This window comes from Peromyscus eremicus, chromosome 9 (assembly GCF_949786415.1).
Source record: "Peromyscus eremicus chromosome 9, PerEre_H2_v1, whole genome shotgun sequence".
NCBI lineage: Eukaryota > Metazoa > Chordata > Mammalia > Rodentia > Cricetidae > Peromyscus > Peromyscus eremicus.
Window position 1 is genome coordinate 3,606,581 of NC_081425.1, and position 19,383 is coordinate 3,625,963.

Here is a 19,383-nt window from a genome sequence, read left to right on the forward strand (position 1 = left end):
GCAGATGCACAAATTACCTTTGCATGTGTTTTGAACATTTAATCAAATATATATATTTAAAATACAAACTAGAGCTTTCTTAGAGTTTTCCCTCTATTTACTTCTGCATGGCCAGAGAGGCAGTGATTCTTCCCCATCCCTAAGATGAACAGTGGGAAGGTGGTGACATTAAGCTGGTGTCCCCTGCGTCTCCTACCATGATCTTTTTGTGGTCAGGGAACTCCAGGCCGAAGTAGTCGCCCTCCACGAGGTTGAGGTGGCTGCACACGGCATCCAGCAGCACCTTCCCTGGAGCCCGTTGCTGTGGACAGAAAGAACTGGAGTTAGAAGTGTCCTTTGCTGTGTGCAGACAGGCACACAGACCACACTGCTCCCAATTCCCGAGTCAGTGGGGCTCACAAGGGTCACGCAGGACTTGTCACCATCCACCCTGTGACATCCTGGGAGCCACTTCTGTGTCTGTGGTCTTCTGACTCCGGACTGAGACAAAGCGATTTCTCCCCACTCCAAACCCAGCCACAGCACCCTCCCTTTTCTAGTAACAAACTGCTTGTCATTTCTTTTTGGTTTTGAGAAGGAATGTTGCTACATAGCCCAGCCTTGAACACACGATCCTTCTGCCTTTGCCTCCTGAGAGCTGGGATGGCAGGCATATGTGAGCAAGCCTGGCATCTGTTTCTGAGGGTGGTTTTGGTTTGCTGCACACAGAGCAGGGAACTGAGTTTCTCTACCTGTCACATGCTAGGACAGGTAAGAGCTCAGCAGGTAAAGGGGCCACATGGTGGAAGAGAAGGGAGTAACATGTGTAACGCCCCAACTTAGAATCATGCCTTGCTTTCTCTTTACAACTCCATGGACTCCCAAGACCTGGCTGGTAAGATGGATCAAACGCTACCACACACACCAAACCTCAAGAGGCAGATGTTACGAAAGTCATTGGTTTTATATTTCCACTTTCTTTCCAATACACATATAACAGTTTAGGAGCCAACTAACTCAAGATGCTGAATGACAGTGAGGGCTGAGAGCTGACAGGAACAGTGATGGTAGCCACAGGGGCCAATAAAGATGGTTCCGTGTGGGGCACTGCACACTTCCATTTCTCTAACAGATGTCTTTTTATGGCCCCACAGCTGCCTTCACAGCAGTCTGGAAGATAGCCACAGCTCCCAGCAGGTGTGGAGCATCCTCTGTGGATAATGCCAGCTCACTGGTCCTGTTGGAGCCATTTCACATGCACAGGTGGCAGGATGAGATGAGGCTAGCCCAGACCCCGTCTTCTTCCCCTTCAGATGCATCTCCAAGCCCATGCACGTTTATGCAAAGAAATTTCCTGTCACTGTGGCAATGTCATCTACTGTTTTTGATAGGCTATGTGCACACAGACATTTCCTAGCTAAGCTGACAGATGGACACAATGACCTTGGTTCTAGGTTCACTTTCTCACACAAGCATGCAAGAGGCTGTATGATTAGCTTATGGACAGCCACGTTCTCTAGAACCTTCTCTCAGTAACTCCAGCAAAAGCCACAGACTTTTAACAAAAGACACCTTTAAAATGGGTCAGGGAGTAAGCCGCTGTGGAGGAATTCCTATATTGCGCAGTGTCCAGTTTCCCAACCTCCAGCACGGTCTGTCTGCCAACTATCTGCCCAGCTGGCAGGCACTCATATTTCCCAAAGAATTCCTGGAACTAAGGGAATCTAATAACTTCAACTAGATTTACAGAATCTGAGAAATGAGACTTCACAGTTCAACACCAGGAATTTAAATAAGCAGAGAAAAGTCAGTATACAATGGATGTCTTTATGGACAAGGATATTAGACTAAACATGTCAGAAGAGAGTTGGGGAGCTACCATTGAAATTGAATCCTTCACTGAGTCAGCACAGGTGTCCACATGCACAGCTAACTTCCGGGTCAACACCAGGCTGTGCTGGGTCCTGCAGCCTCACCTTGCAAATGCCCCCTATGTCCTGTCATAGAGCAGCAGCAGAAGAGACTGCCTGCAGGATGGGCTGTAAATAAATGGCCAGAATCTAGTTAACAGTGACAAACTAAATTCCACTTTTTTCTTCTTAAAGATTTATACATTTATGTACATGAGCGCTCTTCTTGCACATATGTCTGTATGACAGGAAAGGGCATCAGATCCCACTATAGATGGTTGTGAGCCACCATGCGGGTGCTGGGAATTGAAAAGGACCTCTGGAACAGCAGTCAGTGCTCTTAACCACTGAGCCATCTCTCCAGCTCCTGGATCTCATTTCTTAAAGATGTTCTCAAAATTTACTTTTTTGTGCACATTTACATAAAAATGCCTCTTCTAAAATACTAGGTTGCTATTTAACATGGAGATGTCAACTCCGAGTCTGAGTGACTAGTTTCTAGCCCCCAAGATCCATCTATAAGAAGCATTCTGAGCCGGGCGGTGGTGGCGCACGCCTTTAATCCCAGCACTCGGGAGGCAGAGCCAGGCGGATCTCTGTGAGTTCGAGGCCAGCCTGGGCTACCAAGTGAGTTCCAGGAAAGGCGCAAAGCTACACAGAGAAACCCTGTCTCGAAAAACCAAAAAAAAAAAAAAAAAAAAAAAGAAGCATTCTGAGTCCTCTGTGAATTCTGGCTACATTCACAGCATGACATAAGAACATTTCTAAAGGCTGGACGACTCATTACATGATAATTTTACAAGTAAATGACACTCTGATGTTTTCCATGAATTCACCATTAACATTCCAGCAGGTATCAGGCCACTAGAGCCTAAAATACCTCCAGGTAGAAAACCACAACACATTCAGAAGACTCTTTTATTGAATGAAAGGGGGGTGGGAGAGGGAGGGAGGGAAGGAAGCCAGCCAGCCACATTGGGGAGAAGGCTCAGGCCATATAAAACCTGCCACACAAACATAAGGGCCTGAGCTGGAGCCCCAGAACCTACCCAGAAGCTGACCATGATGGCATGCTGTATTGCTGGGGGTACAAAGACGGGGGTCCTCTGAGCCCACTAGCCATGCACTCTAACCAACTGTGAGCTCCAGGTTCAGTGAGAGACTGTTTCAGAGAACGAGAATATTAGGGAAAGAAACCCAACACCAGCCTCTGGTCTCCATACACATGCACACACACACACACACACACACACACACACACACACACACACAGGTGTGCGCACACCTGTAAGTAGTCCAATCTGAGCAGTGGGCTGGGGCATAGTTCAGTTGGTAAATGGCTTGGCTAGCATGCAAGAAGCCCTCAATTTAGCCCCCAGTGCTGTATAAAACAGGTGTACACCTGGGATTCCAGCACTTTGGAGGTAAAGGCAAAAATATCCTAAGTTCAAGGTCACCTTCAAGCACACAGGGAGTAGGCGGCCAGCCTTGGCTACATGAGACACTGTCTCTAAATAAACAGATAAGGTGTGTACGTGTGCATGTGCGTGTGTGTGTGTGTGTGTGTGTGTGTGTGTGTGTGTGAAAGAGAGACAACAGCATCATTTAAGGAGTCAAAATACAAAAACAGTGAAGAAATATCTAGAAAAGCATTTTCTAAGAGTGGTCTTGTTATCAGGTGAAAATCCACGTATGACAATAGTGATTTAATATGACCTCTGTGGCCTGCTACAGAGATTTTATCTGCCTATCTATCAAACATCTGTCTGTCTGTCTGTCTGTCTGTCTGTCTGTCTATCTATCTATCTATCTATCTATCTATCTATCTATCTATCTATCTATCGTTTTTTTAAGACTGGGTTTCTCTGTATAAAAGCTCTGACTGTCCTGGAACTTGCTTTGTAGAACAAGTTGGCCTTAAACTCACAGAGATCCATCTGCCTCTGTCTCCTGAGTGCTGGGATTAAAGGTGTATGCTACCACCACCTGGCAACATTTTTTTTTTTTAGAAAAAAATTTTATGTATATGAGTGTTTTGCTTGCATGTATGTCTGTGCACATGTGCCTGCCTGGTGCCCATGGAAGCCAGAAGAGGGCATTGGATCCCCTGTAATTGGAATTACAGACGGTTGCAGGCCAGCCACCATGTGGGTGTTGGGAATTGAACCCAGGTCCTGTCTTAAGAGCAGCAAGCACTCTTAACCACTGAGCCATCTCTCCAGACCCCAGTGATGTTTTCTTAAATATCCCCATATGGTTGTACTTTTGCAGATCACTAAGATTCCCATGGCCTCTGAAAATGTGAATCCAGACTACACCATATGCCAGTATTCTTGATATAATAATCTAGAAGTTTTTCCCTTATGAGAGGTCAAAGTGTAACTATTATGTTTCATTCTGGAGAACAAATTGGCAATAAATGAGAACACACAATCAAATCTCTCTCTCTTTTTTTATTGGCTACTCTTAATTAAGCTCCAAGAGCATGTGAATTTTAATCTATTACACAAACAAATTGGCAGGCTCCACACTGTGTCTCCCTGCTGCTTCTCCATTTTAAACTGGCCTTACACTGGGCCCTATGAAATCACATGAGCGGGGAGTTCACATGCTTGGGAAGCAGTCCCCAAATCCTAAGTGGTGTGCACATTCACAAGCACAGTCCAGCAAACAGAAGCCACAGGCTCAGTGCTTCGCCTTACTGTACCTTTAAATTGTTCCTGTGTTTTCAGATTATCCATAAAGTTTTATGCAAGGACACTTCTGTTTTCCAAAAGACTAAAGCCACTGTTCTGCAGATGAGGGGCAGAGCCTCTCTCTTTTCCCCACCTCTCTAAAGAGCCAAGTGAATCAATCTCCTACTTGAGAAAGCTTTCAGGATTATTTCACAGACAGAAATCTATAAAGGTAATGTCTGACCAGGTTTACAAAATTTCCATCTGCTCAGGTTTCAGAAAGCCATTTATGGAAGGGTTTCCTGCCTCCCCCTCTCCGGTTAGGGTTTAGTGTAACCATGGCAACCAGGGCATACATGCACCCAACAGAAAGAAATGGCTTCTCTCAAAAGCCCTACCCCTCTTCCTAGCAGCAGTATCTTTGAGAATATCGTTCTAAGTCTCGTAGTCCACTGTCTACCAGTCTGAACATAGGGTGCTGCAATGCCCCATGGATTTTCTTACAATCTTCTTTCTTGGACCATTTCTGAATGGGTAATTAGAGCTATTAATAAACATAATAGCTTGAGAAGGCTAAGATATACTTACCAGGGGAGTAAAGTCAAGTGTAGGCACTATGCTATGAACAGGGAAATGATTTCCACTAAGTCCCTGATATAGACAAATAATTAGGTAAATTAGAACAGATAGTGAGTACTTCTTGCTAAGTTCCAGGCCAGTGAGAGACTGTCTCTAAAAACAGGGTGGACAGTGCCTAAGGCATGACATCTGAAGCTGTCCTTTAGCTACATATGCACATGCATGCCGGCCCCCCCACTCCCCCCACCCCCCCACCCCCCCCCCACCCCCCCCACCCCCCGTTAGAAAACAGAACGGTTGGCGACTCTTTCTGATGGTAGAGTAACCTGAGAATAGAATATCCTGGAAAGTTTAAAAGAAGCCCAAACTAAATGGGTTTTGACAGATGAGATTGCCAAGTAAACACAATGTGGATATACAATGTATCAGTCGGCAAAAGGGACACATTTGATGTCATCACAATAGAAACTTGTTACTTTTTCAGCTCCAAAGGATGCAAATTCTGCATGATGGTGTTAGATTCCGGTGAGGGCTGTTTGTGGCGCCCAGGTGGCTAGCTTCTTGGAGTGTTCTCACACAGCGGAACAGCAGGCAGGCAGGCTCTGGAGGGAATGAAAGAGGTCAGCCAGCGGAGCAGAGGGCTGCTGTTTGTGTTCTGACAAAGTCGGCCTGAAGGTCACCTTTCTTTAATCCCAGCACTTGGGAGGAGGAAGCAGGAAAATCAGGAGTTCAAGGCCACCCTAGGCTACATAAGATTGAACCAGTCTAAAAGAGAAACAGAGCGGGTGGTGATGGTGCACACCTTTAATCCCAGGACTAGGGAGGTGTAACAGGAATCTTAAAGAGTTCTTATTAATAAAATCAAACCTGAGGCCAGTTATTGGGGTGAACACTGGAAGATCAGAGAGTCTGAACAAGCCACAGCTATCTCACCTCGCCGGATCCTCAGCTGGTCTTGCTTCCTCAGACTGGAGGCCTCTGAGTCCTCATCCAAAAATGGGTCTCAGCTAAACTGTGCTGCTCAAAAGCCTGAATGCTTAACCAGCCAAATGCTTCTAGTTTCTGGTCCTCACGCCTTATATACCTTTCTGCTTTCTACCACCACTCCCTGGGCTTAAAGGCATGATGAGTCACCATCCCTGTCTGTATCCTTGAACACATGGATTTCTGCCTCTGGAATGCTAGGATTAAAGGCGTGTGCTACCACTGCCTATCCTTTATGTTTAATATTGTGGCTGTTCTGTCTCTGACCCCAGATAAGTTTATTAGCATGCACAATATTTGGGGGAATACAATACCACAGGGAGGTGGAGTCAGGAATATAAGGCAGGTGAAGGTACGATCTCACCCTGTTTGGTCTGAGATTTTGTAGAGGTAAGAAGTCTCTAGAGGCTGGATGCTCTGCTTCTGTGATCTCCAGGCAAGCTTTATTTGTCAGAACACAAACAAGTATCATACAACAAAATGTCTACCATTCAAGGAGAAGACATGTGTTCCAATTCCCAACGCTCACAGAAAAGCTGAGCATGGTGATGCACGCTTTCAATCCTAGTGCTATGTGGACAGGGACAGGCAGACCCCAGGGCTCACTAGCCATCAGCCTAGGCAAATCACTGAACTCCGTATTCAGTAAGAGCCACTGTTTCAAAACATTAGCTGGAAAGCAATCAAGACAGACACGCAGTAACATTAATACACACGTGAACATACAAATGAACACATACTAGACACACACAGGCAAAAAACAATTTAAGAATCAATAAAAAGAAAAGGCAGCTCTGGCCTTGGATCTTCTTGTAAAAACAGTGGTCCTCTGAGAACATGCTTGTTTTTTACTGCCTCATTCAGAGTTAATTACTTTCTCATTCCAAACACAGCCACAGAGTGGCTTAAGGATTCAACAGGTGAAGCTTGGTTCAGTCCTACCATAGGGAGTCAGGGAAGAATGAGACATTGTTACTCTTACTCTTCTTGTTGCCATTGGAGACAAGGTTGCAGTTAGTTGCAAAGGTTGACCTAAACTCAGTCTGAGCCCAGGCTGGTCTTAAACTTTCAGTTTTCTGGCTCCCGAACAGCTGAACCAGGGATATTATTGCCACTCTGGACAGGTGTGATGCTAAAATAGATTTACGATCACAAAATGGACCTTTTAAAAATTGTGTGTGCATCTACCCATGTGCCACAGCATCCATGTGAAGGTCAGAATAGTCTACAAAACAGTGGCTTCTCTCATTCCCTCGTGGAGGTTCCAGGGACCAAACTGAGATCAGGCTTAGCAGCACATGTCTTAGGAGCCAACCCCCTGGTCACACAAAATGGAATTATGATCACAAAGTGTCTTGCCATATGTTCTCGGCATCATAGTTCCTGTGGAATTGAGGGGTGACAGGCGGATGGGATCCACACTGAAAGGCATGTTCCTGCACTGTCCCTGGATTCAGAGCTCAACTCCAGCAATGATCTAGCTGTGGGGATGGGGTCCATGCCCCCATTCATGCTTGTCTCTGCTTAGATGTCAGGAGAAAGTGACCAGCATAGCACTCCTCCATCTGAATATGCTCACTGATTCCCTGGGGACAGGGAAGAGCCACAGGCACAGATAAAATCTAAGAATCTGCAAGGTTCTGGGGTCTCACAGATGGATTCTGGGGGTCCTGCCGATGGTTCTGGTCTCTACCTGAGGCTGATAATCAACCTGAAGACTCAACAATGGTAGCAAATATAAAACCTTCTGCGAGGGCCACAGTCTGAGCCACGAGTCCCAGTGGTGGAATCTGAAAGCAGGTCTTCACAGGCACCAAGTGAGAACATTAGGGTAGGCCCTAGCCCAGCACGACCTGGTGTCCTCAGATGATGATGGGAACAGCGGGAGTGAACACCACAGGACAAGAGGCAGAGAATGAGAGGATGCAGCTGAAGCCAAGGGATGCCAAGTTATCATGGCCAAAGCTGGACGCTGGAGGAGGCTGGGAAGGACAGTGCCCAGCGTCTCAGAGCCAACTCTGGTAGACTGCCGTTAGCATGCCTCCATTGTCTGGTGTCTTGTCATCCAGTCCTGACAAACTAACAGTCACTTTAGGGCCTCGTTCTCAGCACATGTAGACAGAAACAGTGCATGCTTGGCACTGTCCCTTCAGGAGCCAGAGATGACAAGGAAATAAAGCCTCAATAGGCAGCCCGGGAACAATTCCAGCCTTTCAACATCCTACCCCCCAGATCCAAGCACACCTAGCATGCAGGCTAACTGGAGGAGGTGATTTCTTTTTCTCACTGCTAAAGAGCTCCCCCCGCCCTGCACTGTCATTATTCTGTATATGAAGCATGTTCCACAGTTCAAGATCTTTCTGTTTAATCGTCTCTTTTGAAAGCTTTACAACCCAATCTCAGGCCTGAAGTCACGCCGGGTCTCAGCATCTCTCAGCCATGTTCCCAGGACGTCCATTAATTCAGCTGGCCCTTCCTTTTCTCCTACTCCACTGTAGTGGGTAGCTGTTCCAGCTTTGACCTTGAAACACTGCCCCTTAGAGTGACGGCAGGTAACTGCCATACCTGGAGCTGACCTGCCCCGGGGCGTGGCTAAGAGGGAGCCCCTAAGACTCGGGTGCATACATGCTTGCTCTCTCTGCTGGATACCTTGTGGTCCTGGGATCTGGAGACCAAGCTGGAGTTCTCTTCTGGATGGTACCTCATCTCTCCTGGATCCTGTAACCCATCCCTATTGGCTGTAAGTTATCCCAGAAATAAACCTCTCTTGATTACCAGAAAAATTAAGTAGAATTGCCTCATTAAACACAGCAACACTCCACAGCCCCCAGCTCCAGAAGACAGTTACCAGTGAAGTGGGAGCCACGGAGGGCAGAGACTGAGAAATTCCACAAGAACCGTGGATCTGTGTGTAAATGCCCACGATTTTTTGCCTTTTCCTAGAAGGATCAGCACAAGGCCACTGTCAGCCTGGGCTTAATGCAAACTAGGGGGGAATGTCAGACTTGGGGCTAAATATAGCCAAGTGAACACATGCGGTGTGTCTCTACTGTCTCCTGCTAAAATGACAGTGAAAGAATAAAAAAAAAAAAAAACCAACCATCATTTAATTTAAAAAGGGAATAAATTCTTAGAAGAAAATGTGAGGGGAGACATCAGGTGAGAGATTTCTTCAGAATTCTGGGAGATGACAGAGAAAGAAGCCGAAATGACAGAGAAGAGGAGGGGGAGTCCAAAGCGAGAAGCAGCCAGATGAGGCAGAACTGCTCGAAACTGGCAACAGAGGCTGCTGCACATCTGGCAGCACGGGACTGGTAAACTTCTCTTAAAATGCTCGGACTGGAGAGATGGCTCAGGGGTTAAGAGCACCAGTCACTTTTCCAGAGGACCTAGGTTCAATTCCCAGGACCCACATGGCAGCTCCAGGGAATCCGGCACCCTCCTCTGACCTCTGAGATTACGTCAGGCATGTGGTATACAGACATACGTGCAAACACCATACACATAAAATAAAAAAGCAAACGAACATGTAGGTTCACATCCCTAAGAGCCTGTTTAATTTACTGAACAATGACAGCTAAATCCAGAAGGCTGTAAAGGATGGATAGTCCTAAGATGAAAGAGATCTTAGGACTAAACATGGTGTGGCAGAAATAAAAACTTCTTCTAAGAGTTAGAAGGTATATAGACTCCAGAGCTTTGGGTGACACCTTCAAATTCTGAATCTGAGCTCTACACCAAAGACCAAAGAAAATGGAAATTAGCTAGTAGGAAAGGAAACACATCAGAGAAAAAATTCTAGAGGGAGCATCTCATAGAATGAATGAATGAATGAAGCTGATCTCAAAGCAAAAAAAGCTTTGAGAGGAAAGAAGTGAAAAGATAATTCCCAAAGTTCAAACTCTTGAAAGTCTAGCTATGCTGATGACTTGATGAGAAGTCCCAGGAACATGTCTTGGTGGTTTTGCATGGTCACAACACCAGAGTGCACTTATCCAGTCTATGATACACCCCACGAACACCCACACTATGAATACTGTAGTAGGTGGGGCACGGATGCGACATTTGCTATAGCCTACAACCAAATATATACAGTATACACACACTACTGTGATGTCTGATTATCACTATTACCAGGTAGTGTACATAATTTCTGTGCTGCTCTTTCATATGTCTGCAGCCAGTGGCTTGGTTTATGCCAGCATTACCACAGACCATGAGGGAAGCGTTACAGCTATCCTGTCACAAGGCACCAGGAATTCTTCAGCTCTATTATAATTCCCTAGGACCAACATCGTGGCTGGCAGTCCATGATGGACAAGACACTGTTATGTGGCCTGCAGCTATCTAGTAGAAACAGTAACAGGACTTCCCTTTGGGGATCACTGGCAATGACACCTATGTAGTAATCACACCGGACACCAGCAGGGATCCATACACGGACCTCGTCTATGCCGCACACTTGGGCCATTTCAGCATGGAGGCCAACATCGTGCCACGGCTACACTCACATGAGGCTAGTCTGCACCTGAATCTCCTCTTCTGTGACATGGGCACCACGACCCAACCCTTCCACAGCGCTGAGGACTCTGGGCACTCCAAACTACTAGAGTGGCACCCAGAACTCAGTAAACGCTACTTAGTCTCAGCTATGATGACAAGCATGATGCTTTGGAGGAACAAAAGGCGATAGATAACTCAAGAACTGAAGAGATGTCTGGTACCTTGGAAAGGAAACAGTGTGATCACCATAGACAGGAAATAAAACTTCACACCTCAGCTCTGGGGAGCTGGGACAAAGCTGTCATTCTGGATGAATGTAGCTAAATGTTTAGGTCTGCCGGTTAGTCTATGCACAAACGCTGCCATTCTCCCCCTTAAGGAGGCTTTGGGGTGGCCACGCTGCCTGCAAGGGCACACTGTCTCCTTGTTCCCCTCGGCACTGAGCCCTGGTGTTCGGAACACTCATTAAACACACATCAGATTGGGTTTCAGGGAGTCCCAGAGTCCAGGACAAGAGAGAATGGGTCCTTTCAGCTTCACCGTAATTCATGGATGTTGTAACCAGTGTGCCGGGCACAGAACTCCCTTCTTCCTGCATTCCAGGGCTATGCACAGAATGTGTGTGCAAAGAGGAATGGGGATTTCTACCTCTCTCCTAAAAACCTGTTGTAAGAAGTGGGTTGGGGAGAGAATCAGTTTCATTGTCCTTGTAGTATTAAGAACTTCTGAATTTTATTAACATAAAGAGATCTTGGAGATAACACCTGATATCACACTTGACTTCCAAAATCACTGTTCTGAAGAAAGGTAAAAAGTGGCTATTTATCTGAACAGAGGACTTTGGAGAAAGCCGACAGCGACGCCCTGGGTTCCTCGTCTTCATGTGCTGCCAGCGCCTCCTGTCCTTGGCTGCCAGCCTTCCCCAGGAGCCAATCTCTAAAGACAGTATTAACTGGAAGACGAATTCTTCTGTCCACAGGCGCTTTCCACGAAAATAGCTCAGAATGTTTTCAAGTGGTCAGTGGTGAGGACAGGAACATTTTCTCAACCCTGAGAAAGGGTTTAAAGTCCTTTTCATGCAAAAAGCTCTTAAACTTAAAACTGCATGAATCAGGGTCTGGAGAGGTGGCTTGTCAATGAACAGCAAGACTCCTGCTCTTCCAGAGGACCCGGGTTCAGTTTCCAGCATTCACCCACATTCACATGGCATCTACTCTCTCTCTCTCTCTCTCTCTCTCTCTCTCTCTCTCTCTCTCTCTCTCTCTCTCTCTCTCTCTCTCACACACACACACACACACACACACACACAAATTTTATAAATCTTAAAAATTTAAAAATAAGTCACCTACATGCCTTTAACTCCAGGAGTCTGAGGCAGGAGGATTGCAAGGCTGAGGTGAGCCTGGGTTATGTAGCCATATTCATTCTCTCTCTTCTCTCTCTCTTTTTTTTTTTTTTTTTTTTTTTTTTGGTTTTTTGAGACAGGGTTTCTCTTTGAAGCTTTGGAGCCTGTCCTGGATCTTGCTCTGTAGACCAGGCTGGCCTCGAACTCACAGAGATCCGCCTGGCTCTGCCTCTGGAGTGCTGGGATTAAAGGGGTGCGCCACTACCGCCCGGCTTCCATACTTATTAAACCAACCCTACTGCTTTGAAATCTTGGAGAAAGATTTCACGTGACCAGAAATGACTGACGAATCTATCAGTTTTAGTGTGTGCTTGAAGAAACAAGCCAGTGCTGGTTAGTTTTGGCCAGTGTAACACAAACCTACACACAACTGGTTTAAGACAAAGGATCTCAATTGAGAAGATGTCTTAATAAGAGTGACCTGTAGGCAAGTCTGGGGCATTTTCTTGATTGATGGTTGATGTGGTAGGGCCCCCATGCACTGTGGGCAGTGCCATTCCTGAGATGGTAGTCCTGGGATCTAGAAGAAAGCAGGCTGAGCAAGCCATGGGGAACAAGCCAGTAAGCAGCCCCCCCCCCCCCCCCCCCGCCCCCTGCATCAGCCTCTGCCTCCAGGTTTCTGCCCTGACTTCCTTTGACGATGGACTGTGCTGTGGGATTGTAAACTGAAATAAACCCTTTTCTCCTCAAGTTGCTTTTGGTCATGGTGTTTTTATCACAGCAATGGAAACCCTTACTAAACAAGTCCAAAGGATTTTACTCAGAAAAAGACAATGTTATATTGATTTAGAATATTGAAAAATCAAACTCCGGGCTGGAGAGATGGTTCAGTGATCAAGAGCATTTGCTCCTCTCACAAAGGACCTGGCTCTGTTGCCCAGCACCCACACAGTGGCTATCAACCACATGTAACTCCAGTTCCACAAGATCTGACACCCTCTCCTGGCCTCTTTAGGCACCTCATGCATGTGGTGCATGGATACACAGATAAGCAAAACATCCATACACATTAAAAAATAAACAATAAAATCTTTAATTAAAATAAAACCCAGAATTGTAAATGGCACGCAAAACAAAACAACGAGGAAAAAAGAATTATTAGCTCCGTTGTCGCAGAAATTCACTCATACAAATATTTTTGCTATAGTTTGAATATGGTTTATAAACTGCAACACTCACGTTCAACACACATTACGGAGCTTGAATAGGATTAGGGCTTTTGTACACAAAGTGCCTGTTCCACCCCAAAGCTACACCCTTAGCTACACTGAAATTCATTCATCCCTGTAGCAGCATCGGTCGTGGTGAGGTATTTAAGAGGTTGACGGCTTCCCTGAGACAGGAGCTGTTCACAACACTAGCACTAGTTCATGATTTCCCTCTTCCGAACGAACACACCTGCCCTTCCGCTTGCCATGCTATAATGCAGCACAAATGCCCTCACAGAGGCCAAGCAGATGCAGCGGTCATGTTTTGGGGCTTTGCAGCCTCCAGGACTAGATGTCAATAAACATTTCCTTCTTTACCCAGTTCCAGGAATTCTGATGTAGCCACAGGACACAGCAAGGCATTTCTCTTTACAGTCTGTTCTCACTCCTGTTCAGCAACAGGAGTCAGTGAGGTAGACCAGGCTAGCTCTGCTGGTCTACAGAGAGGACTGCCTTCTAAGCACATCCTCAATGTCCGAGAGACAGGGGTGGGACGGCGGTCACTGGGAGAGAGAGGGGAGTCAGGAGTATCGTTGACTGGGAACAGACAAAGTGTTCTGTGGATGGGCAATGATGAATGGGAGCTTAACCCACTGAATGTGCATTTAAAATATTTTAAAGTTTATGTCACATCTATTTCACTATAATAAAGAGGGACTGTGACTGGGAACAGGGACACTGAAGCCGGCCAACGGTGCTCTTCTCAAAGCTATTTTTGACAGGATGGTGAATGTTTTTCCATCCATTTCCTTTCATTCCTTTGCCTATCCTATGTCACAGTGTGACTAATCACATAAACGGTTCAAACTGCTTCAGTCAGAAGCTCTCATCTCCACCAAGCCACACCTCACGATGGGGGAGGGGGCTGGCCACTGCCCCACACTGAGCTAAACACAACCCTTCTCCCGCTTGCTCATGCCATCCCAGTCACCCCAGCTATTCTCTGAGGAACACCAGACGCTCGTCTACCTCGGGGCTGATGCACAGGCCAGGATGCTCTCCCTAGAAACTCCCAGGGTTAGTTTCTTCACGTCTTCCTTATCTTTGCTGTGTCTGCTTTCCAACAGGGCTGCCCAACACCACCCTGCTAAAACTTCGTTATGCTGTTTCCCCATCTCACTGTTTCCTTTTATATTTCACTTCCTACTCAACAGCACATCACCTGTGTTTGACATGCGCTGTCACCTCCCTCTGCTGGAGTGTCCATGACACCGGGGTGTGGACCCTTGTCTTGTCTCCTCAAGGTGGTTCTCATAAAGGAGGAGTGAATAAGTGAATTCCCACAGTCAAACTACAAGGGTACAATCTTTAACCGAAACAACCACAAAACACTCAGAGTTTACACCTTCCAAAACCTGTGAATAAAAGGCCTACCACAGGTGAACTGGTTCAAAAAATTATAAAGTCCAGGATCATATTTTCCCTTCTTGTCTCAGTGCTGAGGGGTGGGGAAAGCCCAGGGCCTTGCAAATGCTATGCACATGCTCTGCCACTGAGTTACACCCCTAGTCTTCAAGGCTGGCATTCAAATGATGAGGAAACATGTTCAACTGCACAGCATAGAGCCAAACTAGCCACACGACAGCTGCTTGTACAATCAACTACCTACAAGAGGATCCACCTCGTGTGGACAGTAGGTCACGTCCCAGTCAGTGGCCAAGTCACCTCTCTACCTTACCCTTGGGTAGTTCTATAAATAGATCACACTGGCTCTGTGTGACCACGGCTCTCTGGGGATTTGGATAACTGAGTCTTTTGTCACCTATGTTGCTATTTCAACACAGGTGAAGAGAGGGCTTTAAAAATGTATAAACATTTATTATATATAAGCTTTTATGTGACATATATAAACATTTTATGTAAGTCTCATGATTCCATAAAAAGTTATTTTCAGACATGATTTCTCATATTTCTTCTTACTAATGTTATAATCTAGAACTTTCCTCAGGTTAAATTTTTTAATTTTTGAGAATTTCATACATAACTATACTGTATTTCCATAATTTCTAGCCCCTCCCTTTACCAACTCTCCAGTTCCTCCCATATCCATACCATGCCCCTCTAGAATTCTACTTATGACCAGCTATAATTACTACTATTCCACATATATGTGCACACACACACACACCCCATACTGAGTCCCGGGACCCGGCATCTTCTCTGTTAATTCACACTGATCTGTAACTCCAGGCTCAGCCTAATGGCACCGCCCTTGGCACAGTGTGGCCAACACTCGCGGCAGCAGGACACTGAAGACAAATGGGAGACATGACACAGACACCAGGTGACAGTTTACACGCCTTACATGAAACCCTACAAACCACACTCCGCAGAGTGACCGCCCACGTGACCCGCAGCAGCACTTACTCAAAGGCTGTGCTGGGAAACAGGGATGGTTCAGAAAATAAAGTCAAGTAGGACCCGTGAGCTTTAAAAGAAAAGAAATACCTCTGACTCTTCCATGATTGAACTTTAATCTACAAGGGCGATGTGCAGGAAGGGATACAGCCAGTGAGAAACCAGTGTGTCCCCTTCCCTCAAGAGAGGTCACCAGGAGTGACAGGACTCCACCTACAGTCTCAGTTCACGGAATGTGTTTCATCCAAACGTGAGGGATGGCATTGTGCTCCCAGAAAAATCAAATTAAAATAACTAAACAACCATGAGCATGTTTCTGAAACAAAGGTTCAATCATCCGCCAAAAATTAAACCTGCTGTCAAAAAAAAAAAAAATAGTTTACGGAGACCCAGTCTGACCAACCGCGGACACAAAAAGATCTCATTCTAAAAGCTTTGATCTGTCTTCCGGGCCAGATTGCTGAGTTTAGCATGCAAGATAACGTCCACATAATTTACACAGTGGTGCCAAAGAGAAGCTGATTCCAGCCGCACCTACTCCTGGGTGTTCTAGTCTACAGGGGCCGCAGTGAATATCACACATTTTTTTCTCCTCCTCGAAGGCATGGAGGGTCCAAATACACTGGAAGGGGGAGAAGCCTTGGGATCAAGTGTGTTTGCAAAAGAACAGCACGGAGCCATAGCAGCGGACACAGCGCCGTGGTAATCAAGGACAGGGATGAGGAGAGGGGGTGCTGTTGATCAGACATGGAGGCTCAGGGTCCCAGAACAAAAGACAGTGATGAACACTAGTTCTCCACAACTGGGCCTGTGAAAAAGAACACTCTCTTAATATTATAGGCCAAGATGCTTTATCAGTCTCTCCGAATAAAAAAATAACAGCAGAAACAGGCACAACAGCCAGGTAGCACACCTGCGTTTGAACACCCATCCCTCTTGCACACTTGTTGCCCAGCAGAGAGCCATTTGTGCCCGAAAGCTCCATTTCCCATCATCTTACAAAGCAGTCCTCCATTGACACAATTCTCAATTAAAAAAAAATTAAATTAAATTAAAAAAAAATCCCAAAACTGGACTCCACTGCTCTGCAAGCGGGAAGAGGGGCGACAGAAACTGCCTCCTCCCAGGCAGGAAGGCCGTGCAGCCGCTGCAGGCTGGAGCAATGCAGCAATGCCGTTAGCCGCCGCTGGTTTCGTGAGTTTTGAAATTTTTTTTTATTAAACTCAAGGCCCAGCTTTCACCAAAGTCCCATTTTTACCAAATCCTCAACCACAAATACAGCTCTGAAGACCAAACAAGACAAGCTACATGTATAAATGTTAAGATAAATATTCTTGGGAAATCTTCAGACTACATGGACATGTATGTACCTCCCTGGTTTACTAATCCCTTTAAAAATATTGTACAATAATGAATTAAGAAAGCAGATTCTGGAGCTGGGGAGATGTTTAGTGGGTAAAGTCCTGAGTTTGAATCCCAAGCACTCACATAAAAAGCAGTCATGACTGTATGTTCCCATAATCTGGCATTGCAGGGTAGAGAAAGGCAGATTTTTTTGTTTTTGTTTTTGTTTTTGTTTTTGTTTTTTCAAGACAGGGTTTCTCTGTGTAGCTTTGCGCCTTTTCCTGGAACTCACTTGGTAGCCCAGGCTGGCCTCGAACTCACAGAGATCCGCCTGGCTCTGCCTCCCGAGTGCTGGGATTAAAGGCTGTGCGCAACCACCGCCCGGCGAGAAAGGCAGATTTTGAGAGAATGCCCATCAGCCTGCTTAGCCCAAGCAGCAAGCTTTGGTTCAGTGACAGACCCTGTCTTAAGGAAATAAAACAGGGAGCAATGAAGATGCCCTGTTCTGCCCTCCACATAGGCACACATCTGCACATGCACATGTACACCTCCCCACACACCACATATTCGATGTGAAAACACTACCCCTCCCCCCGCCAAAACAAAAACAAAAACAACCCCCCCCCCCCCCCGCCAAATAAAACCCAAAACCCGAAACCCGAAAAACCAAAACCCCACAAACCAAACAGTAGCCAGATTCTGAGTTTGCGGAACACAGTGCATGAGCACTGTGGAGCTAGTCTGACTTTAACGCCCCCTCCCCAGGTCACCCTTGGTTCATCTATAAAGAAACCAGCCCAGTGCCCCGAAGAGTGTCTACTCCTAACACGTCCAGCCTGCCCAAGCTCACCCTACAAGCTGATGAGGCGGACAGGAGCCTCAGTGATACATACAGCCAAGCACATGAACAGTGTATCAATCTAACCAGTAATGTGGGGAACAGCAAGAGAGATTTAACACTGTTGCATAAACAATTAGATGTTTCTAGAAACTTTAGGGAGAGACAGCTTGTTGAAAGATAGAAACAAAAGATTCCTCAATTTTGACATCAAGTGCAAAATTTACCATTCATGGCTCATTTCCACAAATCTTCCTCCTAAGTTCATTGCTATCCTACATGGAAAGCTTTGTAATTCTCCACCTGTACCAGCACATGTCTAGAACAGTTTCAACAGCATCCACTTCACGTTCTCCATCTAATTTGCCTAGGAAAGGTCAATTACTTTATTTTTGCCTCAAGAAAGAGTATCATGGAAGAGCAATCAGCATAGTCCCCAATGCTCACCCTCAATAAGAGTTAAGGATGAGGTGGGCCAATGGGTCTGAACGACTTCGCTGGACGAGCCATGACAGACACACACACACACACACACACACACACACACACACACACACACACACACACGCTAAAAGACACCAGAATCAAAGTTCTAGAAACTCAGCTCCTGAGGCATCCAGGGATCTTTACTGATTAAGTTAACAAGGGAAAAAGGAAAGGAAGTTGACAAGGGGAGCGGGCTCCGAAGGACACCCAGTGGTCAACATATCGGACCACAGAAAATACCCCCAGTGAGTACTTTTGTTTCTTCCAAATAATGGTACACTTTTTTTTTTTTTTAAGTCTAATGACACTAGAGGAAAAAAAAAATCAATTCCGCACGGACACAATTTCAAAGGGTAACTTTAGAGTAAATGTCAAATCATTATCACAGATCATGAGGTGAGGTGTCGTAACAACCTGCAGACAGTCACAAATGTGAAGACTTTAATGCCAAGATTACCCACTACACCACAAAATAACTCTCAGGGGAGTGGGGGCGGGGAGGACAGCGAGAACCCTACCTTGCTTGCCCCCACTGCCAAATCCCACGGACTGGCTATAGTGCTCCAAGGTTGCCTCATGAAAAATGAGATTTCCTTCATGAAAGACTAGGGGATAAAACTTGAGAGTAACTTTAGCTGATTTTTCTGTCCCGTTTCTCAGTCACAAATTAAAAGGCAAAAGTGAGAGCCATCTGGAACTGAGGAGTCATTTTGCAACAGGCATTGTATAAATTCAATATACAAATGAAGTGAAGAGAGAGGCTCCTGGCTCAGTAGTTAAGAGCACTGGCTGCTCTTCCAGAGAACCCTGGGTCAATTCCTAGCACCCAAATGATGGCTGGTAATGGTCTGTAACTCCAGGGGATTGGATGCCCTCTTCTGGCCTCTGGAGGCACTGCAGGCACCTGGTTCAGAGACATCTATGCAGACAGACCTATACACATAAAATAAAATCTTAAAAAAAGAGAAAGAAAAGCTGTTGCAAGTCTTAAATCAGATGTCAAAAGAACATTTTCCCAGTACATTTCAGGTTTAAGTCAAGCTGCAAACCCATTTATGTGTATTCCCTTCAGATACTGCTCAGCTGTACCGGAACTCAGGATGTATATCAGTTA

The 19,383-nt window shown here is 45.9% G+C and overlaps 1 protein-coding gene across 1 annotated transcript in view; it reads right to left on the reverse strand.

Annotated features, from left to right (window-relative positions):
* Window positions 1-19,383, reverse strand: part of Farp1 (FERM, ARH/RhoGEF and pleckstrin domain protein 1) — a 200,605-nt gene that overhangs the window by 93,954 nt on the left and 87,268 nt on the right. The window contains exon 2 of the mRNA XM_059273188.1: window positions 197-301. Within this exon, the coding sequence (XP_059129171.1) occupies window positions 197-301 (105 nt within the window). The remainder of the gene's footprint in view (window positions 1-196; window positions 302-19,383) is intronic.